General features: G+C 44.3%; 1 protein-coding gene across 3 annotated transcripts in view; it reads left to right on the plus strand.

Moving 5' to 3' along the window:
* Positions 1-19894, plus strand: part of PPARGC1B (PPARG coactivator 1 beta) — a 166745-nt gene that overhangs the window by 68769 nt on the left and 78082 nt on the right. The window contains exon 2 of one of the 3 annotated variants that reach the window (XM_043981446.1): positions 13375-13429. The exons of the other annotated variants lie outside the window; for them this stretch is intronic. Within the exon in view, the coding sequence (XP_043837381.1) occupies positions 13421-13429 (9 nt within the window). The 5' untranslated portion in view covers positions 13375-13420. The remainder of the gene's footprint in view (positions 1-13374; positions 13430-19894) is intronic. 3 annotated transcript variants of the gene reach the window in all.

The raw sequence follows: 19894 nt of genomic DNA on the forward strand, positions 1-19894 counted from the left end.
GTTTCTCCTGAGAGCTGGGAAGAGCCAGCTGCCTGGGGCCACTTTGGGCACAAGGTTGGGGATAGGGAAGGGGAGGTGAGAGAGGGCTGGTCATCCATCCATCCTCCTGATGCCTGCACCTGGACCCTTGACCTGCTCTCCTTCTACCACCTCCCAGCAATGAAACAAGTTCACTGAATTAGTCTTGCCGTTGTTTATGTTATTTTCTTGGAAAACAGTGCACATGTTTACACAGGAGATCTAATAAGTTTGGGCATTGCTTAATCCCCCTCCCTTCCCCCCCACCCCCCCAACCCCCAAGGTCTTATGCTTCATCATTGAGGGAGTAGACAAGCTCCCCCAGCCAAGGAGTGCTACTTACCTTTATTTCTCTTTGTATGCTTTTCAAGGTGGTCTCTTGTCAGGATGTGCTTTGGTTTGGGGGCTTTGGTGAATGACCTACCATAAGAACCTGCCTCCTCAGATGGGCACTCATAAGCTACTCTATTTTTTTTTTTGGTGGGACAATGGAGGTTAAGTGACTTGCCCAGGGTCACGCAGCTAGTAAGTGTCAAGTGTCTGAGGCCGGATTTGAACTCAGGTCTTTCTGAATCCAGGACCAGTGCTTTATCCACTGTGCCACCTAGCTGCCTGTCATGAGCTACTCTAAATGCTGGAACTACCTTTGCCCTGCATGCAGCTGTGCAGTGAACATCTTCCATGGGGGCTACCTAGAGACCATACTAGACCTCCTTGGATAGTCCAGTTCAGTATGGCCCCAAGGAGCCAGTCCTGTACCCCTAGACCACAGGTTGAACTAAGGGGGAACATTGTGGGGCAGCTAGGTGACATAAAGCACCTAGTAAAGGTGCATAAAGCACTGGCCCTGGATTCAGGAGGACTTGAGTTCAAATCCAGCCTCAGACACTTGACACTAGCTGTGTGACCCTGGGCAAGTCACTTAACCCCCTCCTTGCCCCACCGGAAAAAAAAGTGTGGGGGGGGGCATTGAATTTAAGGCATTAATTACCTCCAAGATAGTTTTTTTTTTTTTTGTGGAGGAAAAAGAAGGATAGAAGGTATAATGCAAATTAAGTTTGGCTTGGGGAGGTTATAAATGGGGAGGAATATTCTGGGAAACAGACAGGCTTAAGCTTGGCTTGCAAGAATTTTCTCCCTGAAGAATTTTCTCTTCTGAAGACAGAGCCCTGGGCAAGAGGACCAGAAGCCCAGGACATCTTATTCAAGGGTTCTTTACTCACTTTACACTTTGGCAATGTGGTGAAAGGTATAGTCCTCTTCTCAAAATAATGTTTTTAAATACACAAAATAAAACATAAGAATATGAAGGAAACCAATCATATTGGGCTAGTTATATTTTTAGAGCTTTGAGGGAATTTAGAGATCATCTAATCCCTCATCATCATGGGGAAACTGAGGCTGAAGTGGTCAGATGGCCTCTCAAAGGTCACACAGTGGCGGGGCTGGGATTCAAACTTAGCTGCTCTGACCAATGTTTTTGTTACCACACTGCGTTACCATTGTCCAAACGGCGATCATAGTGAATATGGCCCTTTCTGTGGAGCTATCTTGCCCTCTGACTGTACTTGGAAAGATACCACACCTTGAAGATTTCCTGCTGGGTTTCTGCTTCCATAGGGGGAATAGAGGATTCCTTGTCCCAGTGTCATTATTTGGGGGGGACCTGGGGGGAGGGAGGGTGTGTCTGTGAATGTGACCAGATGGAGTCTGGAAGAAACCTCAGAATTTTATAATCTCTCCCGCCCCCCCTGTGCACCCCCTCCCCCCAATGTCATGTGTCTGCTTCCCCTGCCAGTTACAAAGAAGGTCTTATATGAAAACCAAGAGGGCTGAGAGTAACCACCCAAGGTACTGCCCCATTCAGAACAGTGACCATTCTGGAGGAAAGTTCTGCTTGCAGGGCTGCTAGAATGCAATGACCCTGTGTGTATTATAACTCAAGGATCTTACCTGTAAGGACGAGTCTGTTGATGGGCCAGTGAGGCAGTTAGGTGATGCAGTAAGTACATAGAGCACTGGCCCTGGAGTTTGAACCTGAGTTCAAACTTCACCTCACTCACTAGCTGTTTGGCCCTGGGAAAGTCACTTAACCCCAATTGCCTTTAATATCCGGGGCCATCTTCAGTCGTCCTGATACATATCTTGCCACTGCACCCAGATGGCACTGGAGGAGAGAGTGAGATTAGTGACTTTGCACAGCCCTCCCTCACTTAAATCCAATTCATTGTAAGTCATGACATTACCCTGATGTCATGGTCCTCTTCAAGAATGAAGGCCAGGGGCAGCTAGGTGGCTCAGTGGATAAAGCACCAGTCCTGGATTCAGGAAGACCTGAGTTCAAATTTGGCCTTAGACACTTGACATTTACTAGCTGTGTGACTTTGGGCAAGTCACTTAACCTTCATTGCCCTTCCAAAAAAAAAGTGTTGGTATGATGCCCATCTTAGAGGAGGAAAATGAAAGGAGCTGCCTTGCCCTTGGGGTCACCTAGCAATTAGGAGGGAGGACTTCTTTCTGGCTCTGGGTCCTGAGCTTTGGGGATGAGGTGAGCTCGAAGGTCACAGCCCCAGGGAGCTGAAATCAGCTCATTGGTATTATTCAGGCTGAAATGGGAGGAAGCTGATCCCAGAAATACAGCAGGCAGCAGTGGGCAATGCGGCATGTCTTTCCTCTTGCTGTCTCCTTTCCCCAACCCTGGCCTTTAATATTCTATACCCCTTCCCCACAACCCTCCTTCAGCCATTGGCATGAAATGGGCAGAGAAGAATAGATAAGGGAACAGTTCCATGGCCTGAGTGATGATGTGGAGTTGGGAGGCACCTTCCTTACTGCATTCCAAGACAACTCTGCCAAAAAAGTGGGGAGTTAGTCATTCAGAAATCCCTTCCTGTCTTTTCACCAGGAGGAAAGGGTTAAGCCTTTAACCGCCCCCCCCCCCAATTTCAGAGGCTTCTTCAACTTCTCTCTGGGGCCCATCCTCTGCCCACTCCTTTTACAGTATGGGCTGGCTGTAGAAACCCTAGCTGGCCTCATGCCCTTCTTCCTGTCTCCCTCTATCCCCCGCCTTCCATTTCTCCCCCCTTTCTCTGCTCTAACTCGTTTCCTTCTTTGGTCCTCTCTCCTGCTCCATGTCACTTGCACCCTCCCCAGCTGCCTCATTCATTCCAGCCTCCCGCCGGCTTTCTCATGGAGAGCAGGCATTTGGAATCTTGGATTATTTTTTTCTCTTGAAGATTATCTGCACCTGTGTTGTGACTTGTGTGTCATGCAGCCACACATATATGCACACATGCATGCACAGACATGCTCAGGGAACAGAGACTGGATTCAGTAGATGTTTGTTCGATGCTCAAGGAGCGTGGTGTTGCTGCTACCTAGATTCTCAGCTGTTGGTACTGCTTCTGACGCAATCCATGCATGCACCACAGTCTGAGAAATATGCCCCCAAACTTCAGTGAAGCCTCCTCTCTTCTCTCTCAGCTCTTTAAGGCAAACTGAACATAACATGTTTGGAAAAGAAGTGGCTCAAGGTAGACAGAACCCTTTGAGGCAGTCAGAAGAGTCACATTTCTCTCCCCCCTCATTTGCGGCTCGACCTTGCTTAAGTCTCTTCATCGATTGTGGTCTTAGGTTCCTCCTTTCTAAAATAATATCAATTCACGTTTTAAAAAGCATCTAGTCTCTGGAACTCGGTTTCCCCTTTCATACCTGGAGGATGTTGAAGAAGATGTTCTCTAAGCTCCTTTCCAGGTCTGATATCCTGTGAATCATTGAATTACAGATTTAGAGCTTGAAGGGAACTTAGAGCTCATTTAGTCCAACCACTTTCATTTTACAGTTGAGGAAACTGAGGCACAGTGAGGGGCAACTTGCCCCAAGTCAATTCAAACCTGGGTCCTTTCACCTTTAAATCCAGTGTTCTTTTCACTGCTCTAGTCTGCCTTCTGAGGATGAAGACTATTTGGAGGGTAGTGGACAGTTTTCTTCTTAGCTTATTCCTATTCATCACCACTCCCCAGAGGAGATGTCCTGCCCAGCCCTTCAGGATAGTTTGTAAAAGTGACTATGCAGAGTGCTAGGCTGTCCTCTACAGGAATTTCCTGCTTTGACACCCAAACTCAAGGCCTGGTTCTCATTCTCTTCCTCTTGGGAAAGAGTTCAATCATGCGCCCTCTCAGATGAGGAAGAGCACAAACCTGTTCCTTCCTCCCTCCTGGTCACCTATTTTTTGTCAACTCATGGAACTGTAGGATCTCAGCATTAGGAGGGCCATGGGTGTCTATTACCTCCTTGACAAGTGTTCCGTCTGCCTCTATGCCAGTTGATCTACATGACATACTTTTAAGACCTTTCCCATCCTGGTCATTCTCCTGGATACATCCCAGCTGTCAGTGACCCTCCTGAAATATAGCAAGTTAAGTAAGGGCTAGGGCTTCATGCTTTGCCCTAGGGGCCTTTCTTACAGGCTTAGCCAGACTGGGTTAGCCCAGGTCAACTCTCCCTTTGCAGAGCTTTGTTTCCCAACAGTCCCTGGCTGGCAAGCAGCTCAATTTCGAAGTGAAAGGAGATCTGGGTGAAAGGGTTCTCCCCAGTGAGTGGCCCAGAGCCCAGATGAACTCTCTGGCTTGGTGCCAGCTACTGCCACAGAGCTCAGCATTCAGGGGGTCCCCACAGCTAGATGGAAGGCTGAATGGTCAGAGCCCCTTGAAATCTCCCAGCATGCAGGAGGGCAGGTGTGCATTGAAGAGGCTCTCCCCTTCTAGTTGCAGGATCTTGTGGTGCTGAAGAGAGGACCCTGGGCTGAGGGTGACTAGTTCCAAATTCATAGACGAGTGGAATGACATAGGTAGACAGAAGGGACCACAAAACAGAAACAAGCATAGATTGCCAGAGCAGTAGGGGAGTTTAGAACATAGACTATCAGAGCTGGAAGGAACCTTAGACAGCTGGATATCAACCAGGTCTGGAAGGGACTTTAGAATGGCAGGAGTCAGATGTAGAAAGAGACCTTTGAACATTGAATGTCAAAACTTGAAAGAGCCTTAGCACAGTGAATGCAAGAGTTTCTCCCTTTCATTTTATAGATGGAGAAATTGAGGTAGAGTGTGTGTGTGTGGGGGGGGTGTGATGATTTATTCTAGGTCACACAGTCCATGATTCGATGATTGATTCACAGGATATCAGACCTGGAAAGGAGCTTAGAGAACATCTCCTTCAACATCCTCAGGGTATGAAAGGAGAAACCGAGTCCCAGAGACTAGATGCTTTTTAAAACGTGAATTGATATTATTTTAGAAAGGAGGAACCTGAGACCACAATCGATGAAGGGACTTAAGCAAGGTCAAGCAGCAAATGAGAGGGGAGAGAAATGTGACTCTTCTGACTGCCTCAAAGGGTTCTGTCTACCTTGAGCCACTTCTTTTCCAAACATGTTATGCTCAGTTAGCCTTAAAGAGCTGAGAGAGAAGAGAGGAGGCTTCACTGAAGTTTGGAGGCATATTTCTCAGACTGTGGTGCATGCATGGATTATATATAAACTAAGCTCTTCTACCATGCCACCTAGTATGAGAGTGAGCCTGGCATAATGGGCAGAGAGACAGAGACAGAGAAACAGACAGACAGACAGAGAGCATGCCAATGTAAGCATCAGGAGATGTTGCTTAAATTCCTGTCTAGGGGCAGATGGTTGGTACAGTGGATAGAGCATGAGTCTTGGAATCAGGAAGATCTGAGTTAAAATCTGGTGTCAGATACTTATTAGCTATGTGACCCTGGGCAAGTCACTTAACCTTGATTGCCTCCACCCCACCCCCCCAAATTCTTGTCTTTCACCAATGGGTGTGTGACCTTGTATAATTTATTTTGTTTTTCTGGGTCAACATTAGGGATTATGCTAGATGACCTTTAAGTCCTTTCAAGCATTAATTTCTTATTCCTCCTTCAGGTAACACCAAGCTTTAATTTTTAAAAATGCACTTGTCTCAGGAAGGACGAGGCACTCACTAATGTGGAATTTCATGTCCTAGGGGAATCTCATAAGATTTATAGGTGTCCCCAAATCTTACAGTGGAAGAGGTAAGAATTTACCATTTAGCTTAAGGTCATGATCTTCTTCCCACTTACCTTAATGAATAATATAATCCTAATAATAATAACTGACATTTCTGAGAAGGTGACCAAAATGGCTGTACCCTTTAACCCAGATAACTCATTGCTAGGCAGATATCTTAAAGAAGTCAATGATTAAAAAAAGGGAAAAGTCCTACATACACCAAAAATATTTATACCAGCTCTTTTTACAGTGATGAAGAACAAGAAATAAAATAGATGTCCATTGATTGGGAAATGGTTAAACAAGTTGTAGTATGTGGATGTAATGCAATGCTATCATGCTATATGTGAGAAATGCCGAATATGATGAATACATAGAAAAATCTATATGAACTGATGAAAACTGAAGTAATCAGAATGAGAAAAACAATGTACCCAATAACTAGAATAATATAAATGAAAAGAACAACCACAAAGCAATCCAGATGAATATTGCAAAATTTCATTTACATTTTATATATCTGTTAAAGGTTGGCCCAAAAAGAGTTTTTACAGACTTCTTATTTGAACCTCACCAGCATCCTGTGAGATCAGGAGGTCAAATGTTATTAACCCCATTTTACAGATGTAACTGGACATTGTACTCACATCTTCTCAGCAAATCTTCTGGGTGAAAAGTCCAGATGGGACCTTGGGAGAGCTGTGATGTCAGCAGATCCTGGGAGCGCAGCTGTTTGGAGGGATTCTTCAGACAAACTGGAATTTGTTTGATTCCCACTTCTCAAGATCTGTATCTCAGTTATCTAACCAATGGAGTTTTGGATTTCACCAGGCAACAACAAAAGCCACGTTTTTGTTTTTTTGGTTTTTTTAAAAAGCACCTCCTGTTTTGAGGCACAGGGCTAGGTGCTGACTATGTAAAGATAAGAATGAAAAATAGTCCTTGTCCTGAAACAACTTAACATTCTACTGGGAATAAAAAGAAAAGTAAATACAAGATAAGTCTAGCAGAGAAAGAACATTAGCAACTAAGGGAGAAAGGCTTCAGGGAGGAGATGACACCTGAGCTAAGGTAAGAATCCTAAGAGACACAAGTGAGAGGGGAGTGCATGATGGGAAAACACCAGGCAAAAACACCAAGATGGGAGATGCCATGTTCAGTTCAGAGAGTCAGTCAGTGAGTATTTTGTAAGTGCCTACTCTGTGTCAGACACTCTACTAGTGGAGAACAACGCATGAGCCAGTCCATTTAGAACATAGAGGGTGCGAAGGGGAATGCGTAGGCAGGTATCTTTTGCCCTTCAGAACCTTCTACCCTTGTCCTTGTCCTTGTCCCTTGGAGGGGGGAGGGATGTGGAACAGATAGGCTAGTGTTCAAAGGTAAGTTCCTCCTTAAGCTAGAGAAGGGGATTATTGAGCTTTCCTAGGGGAAGGAACAAGCTATATCAATGCCAGAAGGAAAGCTCCCAACAGTCTTCACTTCCATTTTGACCCATGTCACTTATTGCTGCTCAGAACACAGAAATAGGATGATAGCTGACTGGAAATTCTTCTTACAGAGACACCAAGGGAGGTGTAGTGCAGCGATGATGGGCTCAGCAATAAAAAATATCCTGAGGCAGGATACTGATATCTGAAATGGACTGACTGGAAATCCTGCATTTTCTGGGTCAGTTGTCCTTTCCCCTTTTGGGTGTCTGGGCACACATAGCTGTGGGCACCACAACAACAGCTGCTTGGTACTGTCGTGTTTGAGAGCATAGTTTTGTACTCTACTTGACTGCATAGGGGTTATAACTGTGTGATAGTGTAGAAAGAACTAGAGCACCAGCTGCTAATGCTCCCTTCCCCCCCAGACAAACAAAAGCCCTTGTATTTATTTTGTCCATATATTATATATGTGATAGACATAAGGTCCCTGAGGGCAGGGTTGTTGTGTTTTTGGCTTTCTCTCTCCACCACCTGGTACAGTGCCCAGCCCATATTGTAGTTGATTGATTGATTGGGTCTGGTCTGCTTCTTTCCTTTTCTCTGCCAGGTCTCGGGCTCCTTTGCCTCTTCTTACTTTGGGCTTATTTTGTGGTATCATGCACTGACCCCAAGTTCCAGGCCTGGCTCTGATCATATGACTTTGGGCAAAGTCTTTCCACTGAAGAGAAACTAGATTTTCTCATCTATAAAACAGGAATAATCTCTGCCCTGCCTCTGGTGTTTTTAGTAAAGTTCAGGTGATAGGATGTGTGTATATAGTGAGTGTGCTTTAAGCACGCTGTCCTAAAATGAACTCCTTTCCTGTTCTCATAAGGTTCTGAATGGAGATAAAATGGAGCTGTGGTTCACTCTAATGGTTCCCAGCTAATCCTGTCAGTCCTATTGGAGGAGGAAGGGGGTGGTACCTTGTGTGACTTCAGGAATTTAATGGGTCCCATCTCAAGCACGAACATCTTGATTTCTCTCAGTATTTTACCCCTCAATTCTCCATATTTACTGCTGCCCTACAAGCTCAGTTGACTTCCTTGGCAATTCATTCAGTTCAGGGAGCATTAATTAAGGGCCTAATGTATGTGACAGAAATAAAACAATTCCTGTCCTCAAGGAACTTTTATTTTGCCTGGGTAAATCTTTTCTCTCTGGGCCTTCTTTTCCTCCTTTTTCTAGTAAGGGCATCAGACTAGACAATCTTTGAGGTCCTTCTCAGCTTCAATGTCCTGTTCTAAGGACTCTTTGGGCTCTGCTCCTCCACAGTTGTTTAACACCCCAACACGGTTGCACCTCCTTCCATAGGCCCTTTGGCAGGGACAGACTCCTGTGAATTCGAAGGAGGGTAGGGCGGGGGTAGTTTGGATCTCGTAGTCTTGGGCCTTGAGATGGGCTAATTTGCACAGTAGGCTATGCAGCTAACAACAGCAAACATGGGTTTGTTTCCCTTGACAACATGGAAGGGGAGAGTATGACTTGAGTCTTAATGAACTTAACTTTTTGTTCACTGGGAGGGACCAAAGAGCAGGCTTCTGGGCAGCCCCCTCCCCAATTGCCTTACAGGATATCATTCCTGGGGTAGACGCCTGCTTTGAGCAACAAATGGGTTGGAATCATGGAAAAGGAACAGGACACAGATTGTGGCAGTAGTGGGGTTTTTTGGGTTTTTTTTTTTAATTTTCAAACTTGACTTGTGTTTTCACTGGGGATATGAGTTAATATTTCTTGGTTTATAGCCCCCTCTGATGGTTGGGCCAGGAGTGGCAGAAAGATCTCTAACTTGTGGGAGCTTTCCTGATTTGGGGGGGGGGGGATGGAAAGAACCCAGAACTAGAGTCCAGGAAGTCTGGGTTCTAGAATGGTTTCTCCTGTTTGCTCACTTTCCTCTTGGGCAGATAAACGTCCCTTTTCTGGGTCCACTAGTCAAAGGAGGAGGTTAGGTTAGATGGTCTCATTGTCCTAAAGTCACTTCCAATGGACGTTCTGTATTTTAAAGTCCTTTTCAGCCCAATAATTCTGTATTCTAAGATCCCTTCCACATCTAAAAAAAATAATAACTAGATGTTCTGTGTCTGGAAAAGGATTCGTTGCTGATGCCTTCTCTGGGGGTGGTATATTTAAGGGAAGCATAAATGACTCATTTATCTGGGGGCTGTTTACATTAGATCCACCAGGGTAGAGTGTTGAATGAGGAAGACTTTTCTCAGATGCAAATCTTAGGGGCCAAATATGTCTTGGGATTGACAGATCCCAAAATTTCTAAAGAAATAAGCATCGTACAAATGGTGAGTTTGGGCGGCTTCCTGCTTCATGTAGGGATTGAACCAGAAGACCTCTTCAAGTCTTTTCTAACTATGAGATTCTTTGACTCTAGGAATCTGGTCTAAAGCTGTTTTTTTTTTTTTCTAAATTAGTCTAATTGAAAATTCTGAATTGCTCTTGACCCTGAGGGAAGGGAGATGTGTGTGTGTGTGTGTGTGTGTGTGTGTGTGAGAGAGAGAGAGAGAGAGAGAGAGAGAGAGAGAGAGAGAGAGAGAGAGCGAGAGCGCAAGCGAGCATTGGGGGAAAATCCCAGGCTTTCTATTCATAGCCAGAGCCTAAAGTCACATGGTTCAGGGTGTTCTTAACTACTTGGCACTAGGGGATATCTCTGGGGCTTCTAATGTATGTGGACCAATCAGAAAACTCATTTTCTCCAGCCTCCTTCATGGCAGGTGCCCTAAAGTGAACTGGAGAGGACTGGCCTGGGAAGAGGCCAGATGCTTGAAATTCTCTTCTAACTTCCAGCCTGCTCCTCCAGAGAACAAGCCCAGGGCCAAGTGGAAAAAGCAAAATAAAGCAAAGCCTTCTTCTCTCCTTATCATTAGTGGAGACTTCCCCTGGAAGGAACGGGGAGGACCGGGATGGAGAGGCAGAGGAGCACTGAGTCCCGGAGTCCCTAAGCCTCCCATCTTTGGCTGGAGCCCAGAGCCTCAGCTTCCCTCTTATTTTGTCTTTCTTGTTCCCAAAGTCCTAAATTTTCCCCGACGGGTGGTCCCAGAGGAATCCAAGCTATTCGAGTAGATGATTCTCAGAAGGCTCAGGGGACTAGCCAGCCATGTGCTGATCCCTGCGGCTCATCTGTTTGTTTCTTCTGTGGCTCTCCTTCAGGTCACTAGGAGAGCTGTGCAGGAGCATCTCTCAGTGGGGTCTGCTAATGCCACACTGGGTTCTGCCTGGTACCAATTTCTCCCAGAAACAGGCCCTAGGCTAGTCCATGATAACCTATAGACCATTATGTATCTGAGGATGGTCATTATAGGGCTATTTTCACTCTGTGAACAGCTTGGTTTCTCTTTGGAAATGCCTTTCTTGTTCCAACATGTTTCCCCAGGCACTGGCATAGGGGACAGGAGCTCCAATGAGGTCAAGGTTGATACTCTTGGCCACCTATGCTAGTGCCCTACATATCCATCAGAAAGGGACCTACCCTCTTTATGCCTCTGTATGTTTATCTTTTGTTTGTTTGTTGGTTTGTTTGTTTGTTTTTTTTAAGTGAGGCAGTTGGGGTTAAGTGACTTGCCCAGGGTCACACAGTTAGTAAGTGTTAAGTGTCTGAGGCCAATTTGAACTCAAGTACTCCTGACTCCAGGGCTGGTGCTCTATCCACTGTGCCACCTAGCTGCCTCTGTATGTTTATCTTTATGCCTGTGTCTAAGTAAGGGAGAATTTTTGTACCATGACACCTGAAGGACAGAGGATCCCTTCAAACCAACCACTTCCAAGCATTTCGGTTCAGTAGTGGTAGATGGAGAGGCTCCAGGCATTGTTCGTGTCATTGTGTGTGAGTGGGACTTTTGTACTGTTCAGAAAGAGGGCCTAACTGTGAACAGTCTCATAGAATCCCTAAGTTTGTTAGGGGATTTGTGGGGGTGGGGTTGGGGGCCAATTGAGTCAGGCAGGGCATAGAATATATCCTGCAAATTGAAGAACCACAGAATCTGAGATGGAAGAGAGGTGAGAGGTCATTTAGTCTGACCCCCTCCCCAAATCACTAATCTCAGAGACAGGAAGGCAGTCTATTCTAATTTTTGAACATCTCTAACTGGGAGAAAATTTATCTTCATTTTGAGTCAAAATCAGTCTCTTCTGTTTACCTGTTTACTGTATTTCTCCTCTCCTTTCCCCCATTGCTTTTAGTTTTGCCTTTGGGGAGTAAGTCTTTCTAATCCCCTTGCCTTTGGCTATTTGAGAAGAGTTACTGTGGGCTTCCCAAGTCTGCCCTTCTCCAGGCTAACCTTTCTCAGTTCCTTGGGTCAGTTCTTGTATGATAGGATTTCAAGTTCTTTCAATCAGCTAGCTAGTCCATCATCACTAAGCATTTATTAAGCACTTACTGTGAACCAGGGAAAAGGAGAAGGGGAGGGAAGAGTCTGAGATGGATGAATAAGTGTCACGGAAGCCACAAATATGAGTTTGGACAGACTTTTTGGGAGATAGTGGAGGACAGAAGGGCCTGGCATGTTGTGGTCCATGGGATCATGAAGAGTTAGACATGACTGAACAACAAAGGCGCTGTGCTGAGTATTGGGCTAAAAGAGTCCCTGCCCTCAAGAAACTTACATTCTAGTAAGAAGACAGTCCTAGTTTTCTTCCTAGACATGCTTGTCATTATCCATGGGCAAAAACACAGCCATAAACAGCAAGTAAAATACACATTAAAATTTCTCCTCCACCACACTCCCCCTTGTGCCCACTTGCTCTCTAGCAACCTGGCAACAACAGCACGAGTCCATACTTAGCTGGGTCTTTAATTTCACTGTGGACTTTTAAAAGCATTTATTATTATTAATCATAGCTAGTATCATATAGCAGGTTACGGTTTGCAAAAATGCTGTACGTGTTATCTCATTTGATCCTTGAAACAACCCTGTTAAGTAGGTGCTATTATTATCCCTGGTTTTTGTTGTTGTGCAGTTGTGTCTGACTGTTCATGTTCCAAATTGGTTTTTTTGTTTGTTTGTTTTTGGCAAAGATGGTTTCCCATTTCCTTCTCCAGCTCATTTTACAGATGAGGAAACTGAGGCAAATAGGGTGAAGTGACTTGCCCAGGGTCACATGGCTAGTAAAGTGTCTAAGGCCAGATTTTAATTCAGGGGGTCTTCATGACTTCAGGCCTGGCGCTCTATCCACTGAGCCACCTAACTGCCCATATCCCCATTTTACAGATGAGGAAACTGAGGCTGAGAGATATTAAATGATTTGCCTAAGATCACACCAGCTAGTGTTTCAGGTAGGATCTGAACTTGGATCTTCTTGACTTCGAGTCCCAGTGTTCTCATAAACCACCGTGCTCCCTAGCTGCTTCTGCTTTTTCTCATTGAGGCTCCCTGGGCCATCCAGATATGAAGCCTGATAGATTTACATCTTACCTCTATACTCTATGACTATAAGCCCCAAGACTGCATAAAATGGGGCAAAGAACTCTGGTCTTGGAGGTAGGACTCCTGCATTTAATCTGATCTCTATTCTCCTAGTTTGGCGTGTAACCATCGGTGATGGATGATTTCTTTTCAAACTGGATTGATTATCTCTAAAGTCCCTTCCAGCTCTGATATTCTGTGTTCCAAAGCCAACTCCACCTCCAACACTGGCACCACAAATACCTCTGAATTAATAACTCTTTGGGGGAAAGCAAAACTCATTTTGATCCTTAAATTTTGGTTCCATGTATTTCTAATTTAGTGAAATTAGGTTATAGCCTTTAGTTGTGATGGAATCCCATTCCTTGTTATACTCTCTCTAACTCCCCTGACCTTCCAACACCCTCTCTTCCATTTACAGGGGTGAAGATCCACTTTTTTTCTGATCCTCTGATGATGCAACATGAATGGTCAAGGTGTGTATATGGAAGAGTGGTGTGGATGGGACATGAGATTTCCATGACAGCTGCTTATCAGAGACTGTCCAAGCTAGAAGGGACCTTAGAGAACATCTTGTCCCAAACTCCTCATCTCTTGACATTTGCAGAAGTGAAAACTGAAGCCCCGAGGTAGGGAAATGATTTCTCTAAGATCATAAAACAAGTTAGGGTCAGTGGAAGGACTTGATCCCAGGTTCCCTCGCTTGTAACCCATTCTTGACATATTGCACTACCCCAGAGCAGCCTGTACATCTTGGCCAGCCCTGGGTGAGGCTGGAGGATTGTTCCCTACCCTTCTGTACTGTAAGCATTTCCCTTTTTTAGGGGAGAAGGTGAAGCATGGGAAATGAAGGCATAGGGAGAGGTGATCATTCTAGGGGCAAGGTTGTCCCCCTTTATCTTTTTATTTTAAATTTTTTAATTTTACCCCCATTTATCTTGATAAGCAAGCCAAGATATCAGACACCAGCCATTAGCTTAAACGTGTTGCTTGAGGGCAGGTCTTCACACATGTTCTGTCAATACAAGCTCTGAATCCAGAGTGTATATACAGTATCCAGAATGAGGGATGTCTTGTGTCCCGGTGAGGCCACAGTTGAAATACAGTGTTGAGTTCTGGGTTTCTCATTGGGGGGGGGGGGCGGGGAGGGTGGCATTGACAAGGGAGACCATGTCTTGAAGAAGATTTGAGCGTGGCTCTGAAAGTCGTTGTGAGCAGGCTGCTTAAACCAGTTGAAGGAAATAAGGATATTTTTAGTCCAGAGAAGAGAAGACTTAGGGGGAAATATGATCTCCATCTTCAAGAATTTATTTGAAGAGCTGTCATCCAGAAAAAAGATTAGAGATGTTCTGCTTGACCCTAAAGGACAGAACCAGGGGCAATGAGTGACTATTCAAGGGAGGCAGTTATAAGGAAAAACTCAATAGAAGTAAACATTTCCTAATGATTAGAACTGTCCAAGGCTGGGCAGCCGGGCATGTGAAACCAGTGTTCCTTGTCAGTGCAGGTGTGGCAGGAAACTGGCAGGATCCAGAATCAGCTGGTGTTCAGCCTACATCCATAACTTTGTGCTTCAGAATTTTTAGTGACTTTTTAAAAATGGAGGGGTGTTAAGGGGGAGGATTTCCAATTCTTGAGTACAGAGTCTGAGTGTGAATGATTGTACTTTGGGCATTATTATTAAAGTAAATTGCGACTCATATGCTTTTGTGATTGCTTATTCTCATCACCAGCTACCCTAATAGGTACCCCTTCCTTCTTCTGCCTGTCTCCCCATCTATAAAATGGGCTAAATAATCTTTAAGCTCTAACATTCTCTGATTGTCACCCCCATCTCTTGAGCCTTCCTTTTTTCCCCCCTTCCATGCAGTCCATAAGACAGACCAGGATTCTGAGGGTCAGACTCTACAGATAATCTTTTCTATCTGTCTTGTTTAATTGATTCGGAGAAGTGTTGATAAATCTCCTTATAGTGAAATCCCAGTTCTGTGGAATAGATGGCAAACATAGAAACAGAAGCTTCAAACAGGAACCTAGGAATTTCCTTAGGAATCATCAATTTCAACTCCCTTATTTTGTAGGGGAGGAAACCAAGACCGGGGAGGGGGAGGAGGGGAAGAAGTTTGCTTAAGGTCAAGCAGTGGGGGTGGGGTGGGGGGAGGGTATAGGGGGAGAGGGAATCGACTCCTGCTTGTTCCCAGATGACTGACCTAGAAGTAATGGGTGGAAGAGACAGTCCTGGGAAAGCCAGGACTAAAACCAAGGCCTCCTGACTCCTTGTCTAGAGTGCTGAGATTACTCTATAAAAAGGGTTATTTGTAAAACTGGTGGTTGACTTTGGGTCCAAGTCAGCAGGGTTTCTCTGGAACAGAGCCACCAGCAGCTGAGTGTCAGGCCCTGGGCAAGCGCTCCTTGTCAGCAGGTGGGGCCCTGCTCTCTCCTGGTCTGAGTGATTAGGACCAATCACTGAAGAACGCTGGGATTAGGGCCGGAGCCATGGTAGGTTAGGAATTTTAGTACCCTTCAAAGGGTCAGAATGTCACAGAATTTGGAGCTGGAAAGGACTTTATAGATTATCTGGTCCAGCCTGCTCATTTTACAGATGAGGAAACTCCAATTCCCAGCAGCTCCTTGCCGAAGGTCACACAGGTATCAAATAGCAGGGCTGGGTTGGAATCCAGGTTTTCCCTGTCTAAATTTCCTGCTCTTTTCCAACATCTCACACTGGCCCCAGAGCCATTCCCTAAAGTCTGCTTCATGCCAACAAACAGGAGTGTCTCTCCTCAGTACAGTTAGCTTCCTACCCTTCCATACTTGTTGTGCCCTCTTCCTCCCTCTTGGGGTAAAATGGTTACCTCGGCCACCTGCTGCATGATGGGGGAGGATAGAAGGAGGAGGGTAACTGAGACTATTTTAACCGCCTTACACCTGATGGGTATGGGAGGGCAGGGTTGCGGAGGTAGGGAGATGAGAGGAAGGCCTAAAAGGGTACAACTAAATTGAATTGAGGGCTGTTGGGCAGGCTAACATGCTGCCAGTATGTTTAAAGCCTAGCTGGAAGTCCAGGAACCTTGGTTGCCAGGCAGAATTGAATCTATGGGCTTTTATTCCAGAGAACTGGCATTTCTATTAAAAGCACATTCTATGAGAGCTCATTTTTATGGAGCATTTCACAGTTACAAAGTGCTTTCACTCAATATCTCTTTTGATCATCACAATAGTCTTTTTTGTTTGTTTGTTTTTTGTTTTTTAGTAAGGCAGTTGGGGTTAAGTGACTTGCCCAGGGTCACACAGCTAGTAAGTGTTAAGTGTCTGAGGCTGGATTTGAACTCAGGTACTCCTGAATCCAGGGCCAGTGCTCTATCCACTGCGCCATCTAGCTGCCCCTACAATAGTCTTCTAATAAGGTGTAGTAATATGGGGTGTGTGTGTGTGTGTGTGTGTGTGTGTGTGTGTGTGTGACACTGGCTAGAAAGCAGGCCTCGAAGCCAGAAAGACTTGAATTCAGAACTTCTCTCTGACACATATTGACTGTGTGACCCTGAGAAAGTCACTTAAACTCTTAGTGCTCTAATTAGCTCTTTAGGATTATAAATTGTAGAGAAGGTGCTGTATTTGTAGTATTTGGCATGGCCTCCTGTTGTCATCACCAGGGTTTCTGGGGAAAAAAGGGGGGATGGGGTGGGCAGAGCAGATCCAGCATGTATGTCTCTTGCTACTTACAATCATGTCCCCCTCTAGATAATGACAAGCATATCTGGGGCGAGTGTCAACCAAGATTTAATAGAGGGTGTTTTCCTACCTTAAAGTTTCCTGTGTAAATGAAATTGCAGTTCGACTTCCTCTCAACATATATGGAGATTTTATATATTATTTATATATATATATAATATGTATAAACATGTGTATATATGATATATACACACACATAGAGATTGTATATACATATATATCTTATAGAGATCATATATACACACATATATAATACGGAGATCATATATACATATATGGAGAATCTATATACACTTACAAATATGGAAACTTTCTATATATGCATACATATATTATGTGGAGATTATATACTTATATATGGAGATATTGTGTGTGTGTGTGTATGTGTGTGTGTGTGTGTGTGTGCACGTGTGTGTATCTTTGTAGACCAAGAAACTGAGGTACAAACCAGGAAGGATGACTTGTCCAAGGTTACATGGCTATTGAATGGGGCAGAGCTGGGAATTGAACTCAAGTCCTGACTCCCAAATTCCTTGCTCTTTCCCTTAAGCCAAACTGATATAGCTCCATTAAGGTAACTGTTCGAGAGGATTCATAGAGAGGTGAACTGTGAACCCAGGTATCTTTACCTTAAGGAAGCTCAGCAGCAGATGGGCTAAAATCACTGGGCTACACAGCCAATGAAGGTTAGAGTGAGGGGTTCACACTCTGGCTTTCTATCTCCAAGCACCCACATTCTTCTAGTACTGTACTCCAGGCTGCCCACACACCTCCCCCCCCCTTTTTTTTTCTGCTTTGCAACATCAAAGCTTTCAGAAAACATTTTGTCTTTGTTAAGAGCAGACAATGGGGGAATTGATCAGAGCTGCCACCTGTTTGCCACTGGCTGGGGTTGATCTCACCAGCCTCCCTCGTCAATCTCCAGTAAGTTGCCTCTCACCCAGGCTTTTCCTTAAGTCTTCCACCCTTATACATTTCCTGGGAACACTAGCCACGATCTCTCTCTTTAACCACGACCTGGGCCCCTTATACCCAAATAATTCTTCCCCTTCCTTCCCTCCATCTCTAGTTTTTAGACTTAAAAAGATTCTGAGAAAGGAGATAGGCAGATTATTGGAGTAAATGGGTTTAGCGGAGGCTGCACTTTGTTGGGCAAAGCAGTTTGGAATTACTCCTGTTCTAACAGAATCATCCCTTCCCACCCACTATATGTAAGCAGCTGCCTGAGCCCAGTTTCTGTGAGGCTTTGCACGCCTGCATGGAAAAAAAAAACCCAACCCACTTCTCAGGGGGGGTTATGTGGGGGCTGTTGGTAGCAAAGCACTTCCTGCTTGTCTTCTATGGAACTCGGCAAATTGGTTGGAGGATGTTTCTTCATGGAATGCAGAAGGATTTTATCCATAAGCTGACTCATAGGGGAAGTTTTTTCTCCTAGAGCTTGGAAGATTAATGCTAGGAAGATACCAAGAGAGGGAACTAGCTTATTATTATTTTTTTCAAAATTAAATATATTTTTTTAAATTGGGAACTTAACAAACACCAAATAAAATTAACATTTCTATAGAGATGGTATAACAGAAGGAGGAGGGAATTTGTACACAAAACTGCAAATAACTATTCTGTATGGTTTTCTTTTCTTTTCTTTTCTTTTTTTTTTTTAGTGAGGCAATTGGGGTTAAGTGACTTGCCCAGGGTCACACAGCTAGTAAGTGTTATGTGTCTGAGGCCGGATTTGAACTCAGGTACTCCTGACTCCAGGGCTGGTGCTCTATCCACTGCGCCACCTAGCTGCCCCCACTTTTTTTTTTAAACATAATAAATTCAACATGTAACTTTCAACGCTTTCCTGCTTTTCTGTGATTCTTTCTGGCCTTATGTCGGTTATCTTCTGTGCATTTTCAAAAGCTTCATGGACCCCATTAAAAAAGTAATAGTAACCCTATCCCTGGATCTGCCATATTCCCATCTCCTCACACTCCCTCCCCCATAAAAAATCAAACCCCTTATAATAAATATATATGGTCAAGCAAAATTCTTATTGGTTATGTCCAGAAACATGTCTCATTGTGTATCCCTGAGTCCATAACCCCTGCTAGGAAGTGGGTGACATGCATCCCTGGAAACCTGGTTAGTCATTCTATTGATCAGAGTTCTTAAGTCTTTCAAAATGTTCTTCTTCACAATATTGTTGTTATTGTATAAATTGCTCTCCTGGGGTAGTTAGCTTTCTAAAGGCATTCTCCCGGCTAGTCTTCAGAAATCCTGTTGCATTTTCACAGTCCTTAGAATGTACAGAATGAAAGGACCTCTAGAGATTGCTTTTTTGTCCTACATTTTTATTAAATGGTCACTTTAAAAAATTTAATGTGAACTAATGGTAACAACAGAATTGTAGAGTATTGAGTCTTCTCCATGTAGCACGAGGATGGAATTTGTGACCCCTTCTTTTGAAGGCCCCTGCCTTTTCTGCTATCAGAAACAAGCCCATATGTTTGTGTTTGTATACTGGTTTGGTGATCCACTTAGTGATGAGATTTCATCTGATATGAAATGGGTAACTTTATGAAATAAGTAGATTTGTACATTTATTTACCAATTTATGGAATGGGTAAATAAAAATTTCTTGAGTTCAAAACTGATCTTAGACACTTACTAGCTGTGTGACCCTGGGCAAGTCATTCATCTCTATATGCCTCAGTTTTCTCATCTGTAAAATGAGCTGGAAAAGAAAAAGGGAAACCACTCCAGTGTCTTTGCCAAGAAAATCCCAAATGGGGTTACAAAGTCAGTCACTTCTGAAAACAATTGAACAATGGAAACATAAGAATAACCTCAAAGAATTTGTAAATGAAATCACCTACTCAGTGATAGTTCACAGACTGAAGGTTCTTGGGAAATTTCAGCTGACTGACACCATGATGCACAGGTTTGCTATAGGTTGCACTCTTTTTTTTTTTTTTTAGTAAGCCAATTAGGGTTAAGTGACTTGCCCAGGGTCACACAGCTAGTTAAGTGTTAGGTGTCTGAAGCCGGATTTGAACTCAGGTACTCCTGAATCCAGGGTCAGTGCTCTATCCACTGCGCCACCTAGCTGCCCTATAGGTTGCACTCTTGAGAACTAGATGCTTTTGCCCACCATGATGCACATGAACCCAGTAGATGGCATAACCTTGTTTAGCCTTATATCCCAATCTATGAGATTTCTCAGG

This window comes from Dromiciops gliroides, chromosome 2 (assembly GCF_019393635.1).
Source record: "Dromiciops gliroides isolate mDroGli1 chromosome 2, mDroGli1.pri, whole genome shotgun sequence".
In the NCBI taxonomy this organism is placed as follows: domain Eukaryota; kingdom Metazoa; phylum Chordata; class Mammalia; order Microbiotheria; family Microbiotheriidae; genus Dromiciops; species Dromiciops gliroides.